Source organism: Lemur catta, chromosome 1 (genome assembly GCF_020740605.2).
Source record: "Lemur catta isolate mLemCat1 chromosome 1, mLemCat1.pri, whole genome shotgun sequence".
Classification (NCBI taxonomy): domain Eukaryota; kingdom Metazoa; phylum Chordata; class Mammalia; order Primates; family Lemuridae; genus Lemur; species Lemur catta.
In genome coordinates this window covers 213,972,489-213,987,313 of record NC_059128.1, presented here as the reverse complement: position 1 = coordinate 213,987,313, position 14,825 = coordinate 213,972,489, and the positions used below count along the sequence as shown (strand labels likewise).

The 14,825-nt window shown below is 36.2% G+C and overlaps 1 protein-coding gene across 4 annotated transcripts in view; it reads left to right on the top strand.

Annotated features, from left to right (window-relative positions):
• P3H2 (prolyl 3-hydroxylase 2) overlaps positions 1 to 14,825 on the top strand; it is a 146,389-nt gene that overhangs the window by 113,611 nt on the left and 17,953 nt on the right. For all 4 annotated transcript variants that reach the window (XM_045539927.1, XM_045539926.1, XM_045539925.1 and 1 more), the window contains 5 exons: positions 3,829 to 3,960; positions 6,094 to 6,236; positions 6,569 to 6,658; positions 8,314 to 8,354; positions 9,600 to 9,694. In XM_045539927.1, the coding sequence (XP_045395883.1) occupies positions 3,829 to 3,960; positions 6,094 to 6,236; positions 6,569 to 6,658; positions 8,314 to 8,354; positions 9,600 to 9,694 (501 nt within the window). The remainder of the gene's footprint in view (positions 1 to 3,828; positions 3,961 to 6,093; positions 6,237 to 6,568; positions 6,659 to 8,313; positions 8,355 to 9,599; positions 9,695 to 14,825) is intronic.

Sequence of the window (14,825 nt, the reverse complement as noted above, 5' to 3'; positions counted from 1 at the left end):
AATTATTATTATTATTAGCAGTAATTTACTTGCTAATTAGTAGTAATAATAATAACCAACATGTATGTGGCAGTTATAACACACAAAGTAGTTTAAATATTTATATCTCTTTTAAAGCTCTAAACAACTCTTCATAGATAGATACTTTTGCTATTTACTCTTCTCTCCCTTTTTTTAAATGAGCAATTTTTATCTCAGAAAGTTTAAGTAGTGTGACAATAGTGAAGCTGCAAATCAAATTCAGGCTTTCATGAATTTAATACCTATACTTTTAATGCCTAAATAATTGAAAAACAGGCAATTAATTTCTTCAATAATAAATGTTTAACAAATATTTCTTGAGCACATATTGTATTCCAAGTTATACATATATGAAAAACAATGTTCAACTTAATGTACTGATAAAAATTCACATTAATGAAGTCAGTTTACTCTCCCAACTTCCAGTGTTTTCTGTCTCCCGAGAAAGCACAACTCACCTAGTAGCTCAAACCAAATCCCAGGAAGTTATCTTTCAATCCATCTTCCTCCATTTCTACTCTGATCTGATTTGTTACCAAATTTTGTGAGATGCTACCAGCTAACAGCACTTAAGACTTCCTGGCTCTTGCCAATCCTTTTGCTACCACCCAGGCTCACATTGACAGCAACTGCCTCCTTGCTCCTCCTCATGTCCCGTTCAGGTTGGCTCAGAACACAGGCAAAGTAGTATCTAAAAAACAAAATTCTGTTCATAGACCTGCTTAAAACACTCCGATGGCTTCCTTTCCACTTAGAATTAAAACTATAACCTTTAATAAGGACTTTTATGTTAGGGCACTTATGTATGTTTTCATTCCCCCTCTCTTTCCCCACCTACTGCACTTTCTTTTAATTCCTTGACTATGCCATGCTCATTTCCACTTGCAGACTTTCAAAATGTTGTTTTCCTCTATCACATGCCTAAAGCCCTATCTTGTTCAGTACTCAATCTTCAGTGCTCAAGTACAGTGACTGGCAAAAGTAGGTATTTAGCAAACATTGGTTAAATGAACTGGTTGATGAATGAATGCATGAAGGAGATGACATATCCATCCATCACATTAGAGATGAAAAGAGTTTGGCTGATCTGAATGCAGTAGTGTCTACAACTAATCGATCACAAGCAGTTACAGATTTTTTTGTTCTTTCTCCACTCTTACTGCTTCACTTTACTAGCCTCGAAAAAAAAAGAGTTAATAATACTCCATGTTTTTAAGAATGTAGCTCATAAATTGTTGAGGTTTTTTTGGAGAGACAATTAGGGATATAGATAGCTATCAAAAGTTAGACAAGGAAGTAAACTAAAATATTCAGTAAACTGAAATATGTCAAATGTCCAATTTGCGACACACCCAAATGCCCTAAATCAACTCAATTCAATTAAAATCAATATAACTATCTGGATTATTGAGGATACCTCCCCCCAAAAAAGTTTGTTTTCCTGGGTCTCTGTCAGATCTATTTGCCTGCATTTTTGTGAGCACTGCTCATTTGAATGTCAACAGTATGTGTGTTTCACATTTTAGTTGCTGAGTATATCTCTACACTTAATCTTTTATTTGGGAATGGGCAGGCTTTTCCTCTATTATAGTTAGCTATATTGTGGTTTTGTGGGCACAGGTGTCCTGCTACTGCCCTCACATTCACCTCTACACCTGCCTCTACCAGTGGCCACAGCACAGTTTGGCAAAAGTCCTAGATCTGATTGAGGAAAATTGACTGATGGTTTCCCACAGATTAGCATTTATTGATTTGCTCAAGGTCACCACAGCACACTGGTTGCTGGAAAAGAATAAAGATCTCTTAACTCAGGTTCTTTACTTTTTAACACAACTACCACCATCCACACCACAACTTCCAATAAAAAAATGATTTTAAAAGGAGTCATAGCCCCTCAAGTCCAAACCAAATATTATCAATTACATAAATATGTTAAGTCTTCTTAGGAATTTGAAGCCTATCCAATTTATTATGAAAAGGAAAATTTTTTAAAGTATTCCCACACAAGTGTATTGGATCTCAAAATTATTAGAACATATTCATTGCACAGTGGCATTCGAGACAGAAAGAAGGCATGGGGTACAACTAATAAAAAGTAATATGACAACTCTCACTATGGAAATTCTAGACTGGTTGAAAATTGTCCTAAACTAGGAGTAAAACTGGCTTTTAAAATACAGAATGCATTACAAAGCTAGAATATTTGAATTTTAGAGTCTGAAAAGACATTTCAGTTGGAGAAAAATACAAATGGCTCCTGAATGCAGTTATTTATTCCTGGCTCTGCTTGATGAAGCTCTAAAGGATATCATTTTGTCACTCTCATTTTGCTGCTATTCATAGCCTGCTTTGAAAATATTTTTATTCAGATTTTGAAATCTTGGTGGATATGACTTTCACCTTTCCCTTTTTCTTGTCATTTGGAATTAGAAGGAGTGTGTATTAGAAGGTCAAGTGGAATGCAAATGGTCACTTAAGTTGGAGAAAATAAATAGTTTAAAGTTGTTTGTTGTTTTTCCCTGAAGAAATAAATCAGCTAGGTGTTTATTTCAAACATACTAATTAAATAAATAGAGACCATTCTTCCCTTCACTTCCCCCAGTTGGCATTAAAAACCAATGGACTTTGGGGATTCTGTTAGCTATGCTATGTAGGATCGCGTTTTAGCCAGGTTATGTGAAACTGGCACATTTTCCTCCACACCAGAAAATGCACATTTCCTTCCTGTTGTGTTTTGGGAGCCCCTCTGCAAGATCACAGAGATCCATGCCAAACTCTGACTAAACAGAGAACCTTTTGAAAGAAGGCAGTTGTGTTAAAGTGTACAGCCATGAAGTCAAACGATTTTATCATCCTCCTCAAGGGAAGCCACTAGGCACAAGCATGAATGAACAATTCTCTTTCTGGAAAAGTACTCCATCTTCATTATGAAAATCAAAGTTGAGGCAAAATGTAGATGGTGGTTTTTTTTTTCCCCTGGTACATTAGCTACTTGTGTTTCCTTATCTTGTGCTTTGATGAGATAGAACCTAGAGCTAAAAGGGGCTTGAAAACCCCTACACATCAGGATCCTCACCCCATTTACAAGAGAGAAGAGTGGGAAGAATAGAAAGGGGAGCAAAGAGAACAGAAAAATGCTTGTTAAAATCCTTCTCTCTACCAGTCCCTAGTATTCAAATATACAATGTCTAGGTGATGGACTCATTTATAACTGAATAGAATAGAGTACTGATAAATACATGTAAAGAATAGTGTTTTTATTACTTCCTTAGGAAAGTTTGGCTTGAAAATGTTAACAAAGAACATTTTTGCTTCACTTCTCAGCCTGAACTCTCCTTGGACATGGAGAGTCCTCTCTCTGAACTGTTGCTTAACCTCACCAGCATCTGAACGTCCAGTCCTGACTCCAGGGCACTTCAGGCCATCTTAGTATCACAAGAGAGACCCCAAAGTTGTTAAATGAGAAAGTCGACATTCCAGTGGGTGTGGGTGGGGTGAAATGGACTATGTCACTTTCAGGAGGGGTAGAAGGAGGGGTATATGGGAAGGGAAGAGTGCAGCACAGAGAAAGGACCGTGAGCCAGAGGATTTGGGATCTACCACTGTTCTAGTGATCATGGACCGGAGACCTTAGCAAGTCACTTGCTGTCTTTGTAAATAGGTTTTGCCATCACAAAGTGATGATAGTCATAATTTTGCTCTCAGAATATGGTGAAGTAAGGAATGTCCTGTGTATCTCTGGCTCTGACTTTGCATTTGGGCTTTCATCAGAGCAGAGGGACACACTTCTTGGCTCTTGTCTTCCAGATCACTACATGCAGGTGCTGGTTTGTCAGCATGAATGCGTGAGGGAACTTGCCACCCGCCCTGGCCGCCTCTCACCAATAGAGAACTTCCTCCCTCTGCACTATGATTACCTGCAGTTTGCCTACTACCGAGGTAAAGCACAGGGCGTCTGTGAAGACCTACCACCGGGGTTGTGGTTCAGCGTTACAGCCATGGCACTCTTGTAATTTAGTCCTCTGCTTTCTTCAGTTTATCATCAAAGCAATGAGGGTTTATGCATTTTCTCTCTCATCTCACATCCCTGCAGCTCTGGACAAGAAGAGCAGAAGGTCAAACCACAAGTGGGCAAAGTACAAAATTTAATGCTGTGATAATTTTCTGAAAAATTATACTAAACTGACACATTATATGATTTTTAAACTTAATTTTTTAACTTAATTTTAATAGATAACATATTCATAAGGTTTAAATACCAAATACTATAGAAAGTCTCCCTCTCTTCCCTGTCCCCACAACCCAGTTTCATGCCCTACAACCCAGTTTCTGATTTATACTTCCAAATTTTTTTATAGAAACAACAAATACACACATAGTTTTATTTCCCTTTCTTTTACACAGAAGGTAGCATACTATTTACACTATTCTCTACATTATTTGCTTCACTTAATACATGTCAGATTTATTTTAGTAGGTTAGACCTATGAAATTACCATTTTGTTAGGTCAAAAAATAGATTTTGGCAGTTTTATATGGTTCAACTTAACTGTATCAGTACATAAAAATCTTCCTTATTCATTTTTCTTTATATCTGCATATCATTGTACTATAATTTGTTTCATGTGTCTCCTAATTGATTGGCAGTTGTATTGTTTTCAATCTTTTGCTATGACAGTCAACATTCAAATGGATAACATTTTACACATGTCATTTCACATCTGTACACAATATCTATTGGATAAATATCTAAAAGTACAATCACTGGGTCAAGTGGTTTATTCATTTGTAATTATGATAGATGCTGCCAAATTTTCCTCCATATGGAATACATTTTCCATTGCTTATCAACATATTATCAAATTTTTAGACATTCCCCAATCCATTAGGTGAAAATAAATATCTAAATATAGTTTTAATTGCCATTTATCCTACACAAAGAGAGAGCTTAAGCATTTTCTCTAATGTTTAAAAGCAATTAATATAATTTGGATTGTTGAAATTGGTGTTAGATATCCTGTTGTCTAATGTTTTCAGTCTGTAAAGAAGCAACTTGATTAACATCACTTAGCTTAGTGACAGATCATAATACCTCGTTCATTGTTGTTATTATTAATATTAATATTTCTCACTAGCTCCAGCATCAGGCTGCCTTGTATAAAGATCAGTAGTAAAGAAAATGTTTCCCTTTTAAGATAATAATAAGAAAATGTCTCAAGCCAACATTTGGAAGATACTTTGGCAAAGCCTCTCCCTTTCCGACAGCAAAACATTACTCATCATCCTGGCATGGATGGCAAACAATAGATTACGTGCTCAAGTCATGAGCAGGGAATGCAAAGCAGAGAGCTGCTTTATTTTTATCATTATTTTCAAAAATCAGAGCCAATACATATATATGGAGGAACTTTCTTTTAAAAGAAATCTAATATTGTGACCTATTTGGAAACAAAACCTATAGTCTTTAAAAATTCCTCTTATAATAGCTAAATATTTCTGTAACAAAGAGTTCATGGTTGAAACATCCTTGTTAGTTCCTTTTGGTAGTTTGCTACTGTTGGAGTTGCTGTAGATGTCTAGTGAGGGGCTAAAGGAGGATCCTCCAGAACATGTGGGGCTCTATGAAGGACTTTGCATGAAAGTACCAATTTACCACTAACTTTGCAGCAATGAGAAATAACATTTTACAATCACTTATATTACTCATACATTATGTACAAAACAGTACATCACTGTTGTAGAATATCATCGTCAGGATATTTACTTAACTCAAACTCAGTACAAAAATGTTTTATCTGTATTAAATACTAAAAGTTGTCAACAAGCATCTTCAGGTAGAAACTTTCGATGTTTTATGCAAAACAACTGGCACCAAAGCAGACTATAGGTAACACCTTTCGAATACCTGAAATCATGTCCCTTCTTCAACGCTTTAAGTTTACCTGTTCAGCAATTTGTCTTCCCTCTTACTCATGTTTGATGCTAACCTCTACAGACATGTCGAAGTCCCTCCTTAAATTCCTTTGGGCAGACCTACGCTGACTCTAATGCTGCAATTCCTTGGTCTTTCAGTTGGTGAATACGTGAAAGCCTTGGAGTGTGCCAAAGCCTATCTTCTGTGCCACCCTGATGATGAAGACGTCTTAGACAATGTGGATTACTATGAGAGTCTGTTGGATGATAGCATTGACCCAGCATCCATTGAGGCCAGAGAGGTGAGACTGAGAAGTTCTGAAAAGAAACTATTCTGCGTGTGCTCTGGGAGAGCGGATAAAAATATAACGTGGCTCTTAAAGATATCTAACAATTTTGCAAAGGTTCTAGAACTCAATTCTTTCAAACCTTAATTATTCATGCCAGAAGCATATTTTTCTCATACTTGCTAGTTTGTGAAAAATTTGTTGAGTAGGAACATTTTTTGCAGCTCTGAATATTTCTGTTAGCTCACTTGTCACTATCCAATGAGAAATATTTCTACTTGAACATTTATCATAGCTCTTAACTGTTATTTAAGTAAATTTTTTTCCCCTCATTTTCTTTTCTCTAGGATTTAACAATGTTTGTGAAACGTCATAAGCTGGAATCTGAACTGATAAAATCAGCTGCAGAGGGGCTGGGATTTTCATACACTGAACCGGTAAGAGCAAAGAGGAAAGAGAAAATGTTTATTAAACAGACTGTTCAGTGGAATTCTTATTTATGTTTTTATTACCACATTTATTTGTTGAAGATTCTAATGCCCTCCTTGAGGTAAAAATTGGAGGCATGGAGGTGTTTACTCAATAGTTGTGATGAACTTTAGGAGACATTAGTATATATCTATATCACTGAGATCCAAAGTCAAAGGCAAATATATTTGGTAGAAGTATTTTGTATATGATTCATTTGCCCTAGGATTGTTTTATTTTCCCAAGTTCTGGGTATGACATTTTATATTTTTCTCTTAATGTTTGTTTATTACCTAAACCTTAAAGAGACTTCAGAAAGAACACCATAAGTCACAATCCTACCACCCCTCGGGCTGGCTTTACTCTGCTTGTCCATGTTGTCTTCTTATCATTGTTCATATGAAGATGCACTTTTTTCACCCTAGTACTATGGTATAAGTAGATTTGTGTTCTGATTTTTATTTAAGAAGGTATCACAAGCAATTCTATATTTGTATTGCTTTAAAAATTATTTTAGCTACATATATAGAATTGACATACAATAGATAAATGAACTCTTCTGCTGGTAGACATTTGAATTATTTCTGACTATTCTATCATATTTAATGCATTAAGCATTTTTCTCTATTGAACTGTATTATTCCTTAGAATGTACTTCCAGGAGTGGGAGTTTTCTGTCATCAAAGGATAAGAGGTTTTAAAGTTTCTGAACCCAAATTGCCTTCCTCCCAGATTTCTCTGATACCATTATTGCTCCTAGTAATGCATAAAAGTACCAGTTTACCACAAATTTCTCAGAAATAAAAAATAACCTTTAAAAATCTCTTATATTACTCATATGTTATGTACAAAAATGATACATCATTGTTGTTTTAACTTGTATTCCTTTGATGGCTAGCAAAAATAAGCCTTTTCACATATTACTAATAATTTTTGCTTTTATTTGAATTACCTGGGCATGGGTTTTTGTTCATTTACCCATTGGTTACTATTAATATATAAGTTCTTTGTATAATGTAAATGTTAATATATTTGTAAAATCATTATTTGCAATATCTCCTATTTGCAACACATTTGGTTTTTTTTTTATTTATGTCATGTCATTTTAGAAATTAGGTTAATTTTAATGTAATATTTCTAATGTAACACTTCTATCATATTTATATCCAATACTATGTATTTTTTAAAAATTGTGTTACCCTAAATGACCTTAGATAATGTCACTTACTTCATGACCTGTGCAGATGATTACTCAAGCTAAACATTTTTTGTTTGCTTATTTTATTCATAAAACATAAAGGAGTTGGACTCAATGGTCTTTCAAATGTCTTTGTGCCCTCAAATTCTAATTGAGTTTTTTGGACAAAAAGATGGAATCTCAGGCTAATTCCATATTATTTTTTAGCCCATTTGTGCTCTATGTTGTCTTTGTCAAACTTGTATCAACTTTGCCTTCCTTTTTATTAATTTTTTAAGATATATTGTATTTTTATATAATATGCAAGTTTCCTAATATTTCAGGTCTTTTGAATGTTTTGCATATATTTTATTTTATTTTATTTTACCTTATTTCTGTAAATGATATTTTAATGACAAAATTAGTGCTTTTTTTAATTTAAAACAGAATTATTGGATCAGATATGGAGGACGACATGATGAGAATCGGTAAGTCCTCCACTTAGAACACAAACTGTTTATTCTTAATGAGAAGTAATATTTAGAGTCATAACCTATTATGAGAAACTTAACTCTATGAAATAGGCAAGAAAATATAATTATAAATGAAGGAGTTCTGAGCTGTGAACTAGGAGCTCTACATCCTGGTTCTAGCTCTTCCTGTCACTTTTGTATGTCATTAAGTGACGTATCTTCTTCTCTCTGGATCTCATGTTTTTTCCTGAAATGAAGGGGTTGAATCAGGTGATATTTGAGTGCGAACATTCTGTGATTGCAAATTTGAGTAAGTTGGATGCTGTTTTTGATTTATTAATAGAAACTATGAAATGTTCCTTTTGATGGTAAATTCCCTTGCTATATTTATTTGAAATTAAGAAGTTCAGAAAATTTTACTGCAAGGTGAAGTATTAGGTGTCACTAAATCAGAAATGAAGAGAACTCCTTTTCTAAATGATAGAAGTCAATTTACATATTTTGAAGAACTCAAACTCATAAAATATTTGAATTACATGTTTGAGATCACACAGTCCAGACTATTCATTTTCGAATTATGAAAATGAGGCCCTGACAAGGCAAGCGACTTGCTTAGAGTCCTACCACAAGGGAAAGACAAATCGAGATCTTTTTATTCAGGATCTTGAGGTCTTTCACTAGGCTTCAAGGACTCAACTCTTGAGTGGCCTAAAATGTTTACAAGAGATCCAAGAATGTATATGCACATTTGGATTTATTAAATCTGTACGTGTTGAAAGTGACAGCCTGCTATCATTTGTGTGTTTGCAAAATTTGACACAAGCCCATGTCTTCTTTCTCAGAGTAGTCAATAACCATTACATTAAAATGTAATTTATTTCAGTTCAACCATTGTTCAGTGATGCACTCTGTGTTCAAGACAGCATAAGATACTCTGAGCATTATAGAGATTCACATGAAAATTTTTGTGCTCTTTTGGGAATAAAGTCTAATCTGAAGGCGGTTAAGTTATGGATATAACTAACTGTAATAAAGGTTGTTAAGAAGATTTAGAGGAGGGAAATAGAGCATACTCACTGAGGAGATAGAGAAGAACTTCATAGAGGCAATGACATTTAATTTGATCTTGAAAGATGGGTGGACTTATGTACAGCAAAAATATACAATATAGAATCACAGTCTACTTAGGTACAATATTCTTTGCCTTTGAACATCTTTATTCCATATGAAATTGCCATTTCAACTTTTTTGAATGGACAGGGTCCCTTCAGGAGTGAACGTGGAGGGAACAGAAGTTCATGGATTATCAATGGGAAAAAAGTTATTGCCCAAGATAGATCGAGACCTAAGAGAGGGTAAGTACTTGTGCACTTTAACTCTATAAAGGAAAGGAAGGGGAGGAGAGAGCTTGACCAGTTCCTATCCAGATCAAGGCAGAATCTACTTTCTTTGGAAAATAAAGATAGGACTAAGCACTATAATTCATAATAGTCTGAAAGCAAGGCTTAAAAACAAGAATGTCTCAGATTTATATATTGTTACCTTTGGTTTCCAACAAAAGTACTTCCAAATTCACTCACTCATCTGTTTCCTAAGGAATACTGTTAGGCAGAGACTGTATGGTCATCTCCATTCTCAGAATACCTGAGGCTTAGCAAGGTCACAAGACTGACTTCTGTTAGGTAGTGAGTCCTAGATAGTGTGAGACAGACTATATAGCAGAGGAACTTGGGGAGGAGACAGGTCACATGGGACAGATGCTTAGGTTAACTAACCTAATATCATAGGTCTGAGCAGGGCTTTAAGAGAAAGTAGAATAAAGATGGAATCGACAAGGGTGTGGAGGAAGCCATTCTAGTGAGTAAACCAAACAGAGCAAAGGCACAAAGATGCAGTAAGCAGAACATTATGCGCCTACAGACTTAAGATCAAAATTAGTGGAGCGTTGCCAAAAATTGTTTTAAATAAAGCCAAATATTGTTATAATAATAAACTATTAGCAATAGTACTAACAGCAGTGGCAATTATTAACAATTATTATTATTTCTGTATGTTTTACAATTTTCCATCAATTTTACACACAATTTATTTTAATGCTAGTAGCATTTCATGTAAGAAGATTTAATGACTTCTCCAAAAGTCTCACAGTTCATAACAGATTGAGCAGGCATTTGAACTTAGACTTTTGGAATCCCATTTGCTCTTCTTCACCTGCTGCGTGGAACACAGAAGTATCTAGATATGTAAAATATAATACTTTATTGATCAAATCATTGCAACATAAAAAGAAGCTTTCAAACACCCACATTGAGAAGAAGTGCAGTAGTTTTTTTTTCCCCAAGAGACCGTGTCAGCACATTCCTTTAGCTGATTTGAAAACTTCTGGCCCTCTACAGCTCTTACATTTCCCATCCATTTCCTTCCTTAGCTTCCAAGTCAGTTTAAAGCAGTAAACAGGATAATATGCTCATCTAATCTGACCTGGACCTCGGTTTGTAGCCACAAAGCCCAAGCTGTTTTACAAGTGCCAGAGAGCCATGGTCAGCCAGAGTTCATGTTGCTTTTTAAGCTGAGAAATCACCCAGGAAGTTCATGCCAATAAGCCAGCACTTTGCTGTAATGTTTGGGAAACTCCAGGGCAGTTGCCAAATTTCTAAGCATTTTTTTTTCCTGGCTACCAGGGAATCTGATGTCTAGCAACTGACTAGAAAGACTAATGGGAAGAGTAGAACAGAAGACTATATGTGACAAAGAATGGTTATGATTGATTGAGTTACCAAAATCTACTATTTCTGCAGAATTTTTTTAGTTGAATTAGCTAATGGATCTTAGGATGTTCCCTGAGAACCTACCAGTCTAAAGGAAAAAATAGATCGTTTTTACCTGCTATACTCTCACATTCACTACAAAAACTTCTGTGGCCAGGTGTGTGTAGGGGGGATTTCTCCACACACCAAGGAATTCTCCAACAGACACCAACTGGGGGTAAAATAATTCAGTTCAGTTCTGACACTATCTACCAGGAAATTAGTTTCGTGTCTCCCAGATTAAGAGTTCAGCCCCACAAGACTGCCCCCACTGCTGAGGCCAGTTGCAAACATAGCTTGTCATCAATACCTCGGACCAACCTCCTGACCCACTGGATACAAACCTGAGTTCCCACAACTCCCTCCTTGGATTAGATTAATTTGCTAGAATGGTTCAAAGAACTCAGGAATACACTTAAGTTTACTGTTTTTTTAATCCAGGATATTATAAAAGATACAGATGAAACCCCAGAGGAAGAGGCAAATATGGCCATGTATGGGGTGGGGGCTTCTATGTCCTCCCCAGGCAAACCACCTTCCCAGCATCTACACATGTGCAGCAACCTGGAATCTCGGCAAATCTTGTTGTTTAAGAGTTTTTATAGAACTCAATCTCCAGCCCCCAGTGCAACCCCACACCCAGAGGTCCATTGGTGGGGCTGAAATTTTTACTTCTCTGATCACTTGAACTTTCTGGTGTCCAGCATGATTCTGGATCTATTTAGGGGCCCTACCCTAAGTCACTTCGTTAGCATAAACTTAGGTATGATAAAAAGAGGTTATTATAAATAGCAAAAGACACTCCTATCACCCAAGAAATGTCAAGGGTTATAGAGGTTCCATGACAGGAACCAGGAACAAAAACCAAACATATTTCTTATTGCACTACAACGGGAAGGACTTCTGTCCAGTCATCAGAGATATAAATAGGATCTAAATTAAGAACAGTGGTAGAACAAGGCCAGATTCTCAACCAGAAAATGCTTTCAAATCTTAGTCTCGATGAAAGCAGATGTCAGGGAGGCAAGGACACGTGCATCGCAAAATAAAGTATATTTCCGCTTTTCTCATCTTCCACAAAGAGATTGTCGTCTACTGTGGCTACCTCACAGTATTTATTATTACAGTATTCAAACTGGACAGCTCCTAAGCATTAAGACGAGAGCGATCCAGGCTACATCCCACAGAGACTCTAGCCAATGGACCATGCATGATAGCTTACTAAAAACATTTCTCTCACTTGTCCATTCTCCTGTCAAACCACCAGTTCTCCAGAGGTTGTGCTACATAACGATTCCAGAGTCAGTGGGGGTATAGCAGAAATAACACTGAACTTGGAATCAGGAGACTTAGTTTTGGGGATTTTCTTAGTCTGATGTGCTCCACAGTAAAGAAGAACTAGAGACTCAATCTTTGTGGGCCCTGTGATCTTTATCGGTAAAAGAAGGATGATAACTTTTTTGAGATGGTGACCATGAAAAGTTTTTTGTAAAGTGTAAAGGGCTTGTTAGTCTGCACACCCCCATCATGCCTTTTTTGATGTTATGATATTTTTGGTAAAATGGTTCTTCTTGCCATGAGCCACAGGCAGTGAGCACAAAGGAGGACTTTTCTAGATGAACCCTCCTTGTCACAACCAGAGAGTCAGAGCCAGGCACATACTTTATGAATGAGAGAAGAACTAAGTTGTTTAACTAAATATTCTTGGGCTGTGGTTAAAAATTGGCTGAAGCCATCAAATCATGCCCCGGGAACCACAACTTATTGGACTACATTTTTATTTTCCTTTTAATGATTTCCTCTGTCTGGTGTGCTACTAGTCATCCGAAGGCTGGTTGACGTGCCTTTTGAAATGCAGGGTTTATTTTTTCCTTTTTTTTTCTTTTGGTCAGTGGATGGGTAATTGATTGTTTTGTTAAATATATGTGTGGGAAATCTCTGTATAAAACTCTATACTTATTAATAATTACATTGGCTACCTAAAAGGCAGATTTCTAATACAGATTCTCCCTGTACCTGTTAAGATTCAGATATTTAAGATGCCAGTGTGCTCTTCATTTACTTGATTTTCTCATGCTACTTATGGCAGAGTTAGGGGCATTGTCAGTGTTCTAGTAGCCCTCTTTTAAACACGGTCCATTATGCCATATGCTTATTAAGATGCCTCCATCAGAACTTAGTGCAGTATTCCAGGCATAGTTTATTATTTCAATAATAGTGATAACAATAACAACGACACTTAAAACTTACAAGTGGTAGTCATTTTTCTAAATGTTTTACTTTTACTACCTTTAAAAATCCTATTTTGAAAATAAGCTGACTATATTTAAGGTAACACACCTTCAATGTAGAAAATGAGGAAAACCTGGTAAATTATAAACCAACAGTTCACTAAATCCCTCCTCCGTCTGCCATTTCTATTTGCGTTTTATATTAGCAAATGCTTTTCAGCGAACCTACAAGTGTCTTATCTTTCTTGTTGAAGGAATCCTTCTATTTATATTTCTAAATTGGAGTGGAATATGTTGTTCACTTTTCCAAATATTTGAGGAAAGGCCTACCTCGATTTGACTGTGAATCTGAATCAGCTACAAAGAGCAACAGTTCCAAAACTATGTTCCATGCTAAGAGGTTCTATGGAGGGAGAAGTAATCTTTTTTATTGCTGTATATAAATTAGCACAAATAAAGCATCTTACAGCAACATCCATTTATTATCGCACAGTTTCTGTAGGTCAGGGATCTGGGGACAACTTAACTGAGTCCATTGCTTCAGTGTCTCTCACAAGGCTTCAATTAAGTTGTTGACCAGGGCTGAGGTCTCTTCTGAGTCTTGACTTCTTCCATGTTAGATGGCTGAATTCAGCTTCTTCTAAAGGGTTGTTAGACTACCGTCCTTCAGTTTCTTGTTGGTTGTTGGCCAGAGGATGCCCTTAATTCCTTGCTATGCCAGCCTCTCCAATACATCCACTTGCTTCATCAAAGCATATAAGCTGAAAAAGCAATAGACTGAGTCGACTATCAAGATAGAAATTGTAACTTTTTGTAACATAATCACAGAAGTGACATCTCACCACCTTTGCCATACTCTACTGGTCAGAAGCAAGTTCCAGATTCCATCCATACTTGTAGGAAACATATTACACAGGGGTATAAATACCAGGAGAAGGTGATTCATTGGGGGCCATCTTAGAGTCTCTCTGCCATAGGAAGGAAGAAAGGAAGGAGGGAAGGAAGGAAAGAAAGAAGGAAGGAAAGAAGGAAGGAAGGAAGAGAGGAAGGGAGGAAGGGAGTGAGGAAGGGGGGAAGGAGGGAGGGAGGGAAGAAGGGAGGAAGAGAGGATATTGTTTCCACTGAAAGGTAAGAACTGCTACATATTATGTCACTACTTAGGGGACTCATAAGCCGTCCTCACATATTAAAAGTTTCGAGACGCCTTCTTATACTTTATTTAACCCAGTACTTCCAAAAAACTATTCAGTGCAGCAAAATTTGATAAACAGTGAATTGTAGAAAAAACATATGTAGTGTTCTATTCAACCAAAAGATGTGATACTGAAATTAGAGCTTGTGGATATATTCTTGGAATCCAAAAACATTCTGTATTTGTAAATTTTGATAACAGTTTTAAAAATTAAAACAGGCAATTAGTGGACCATCTGAATGACCACCTGATAGCC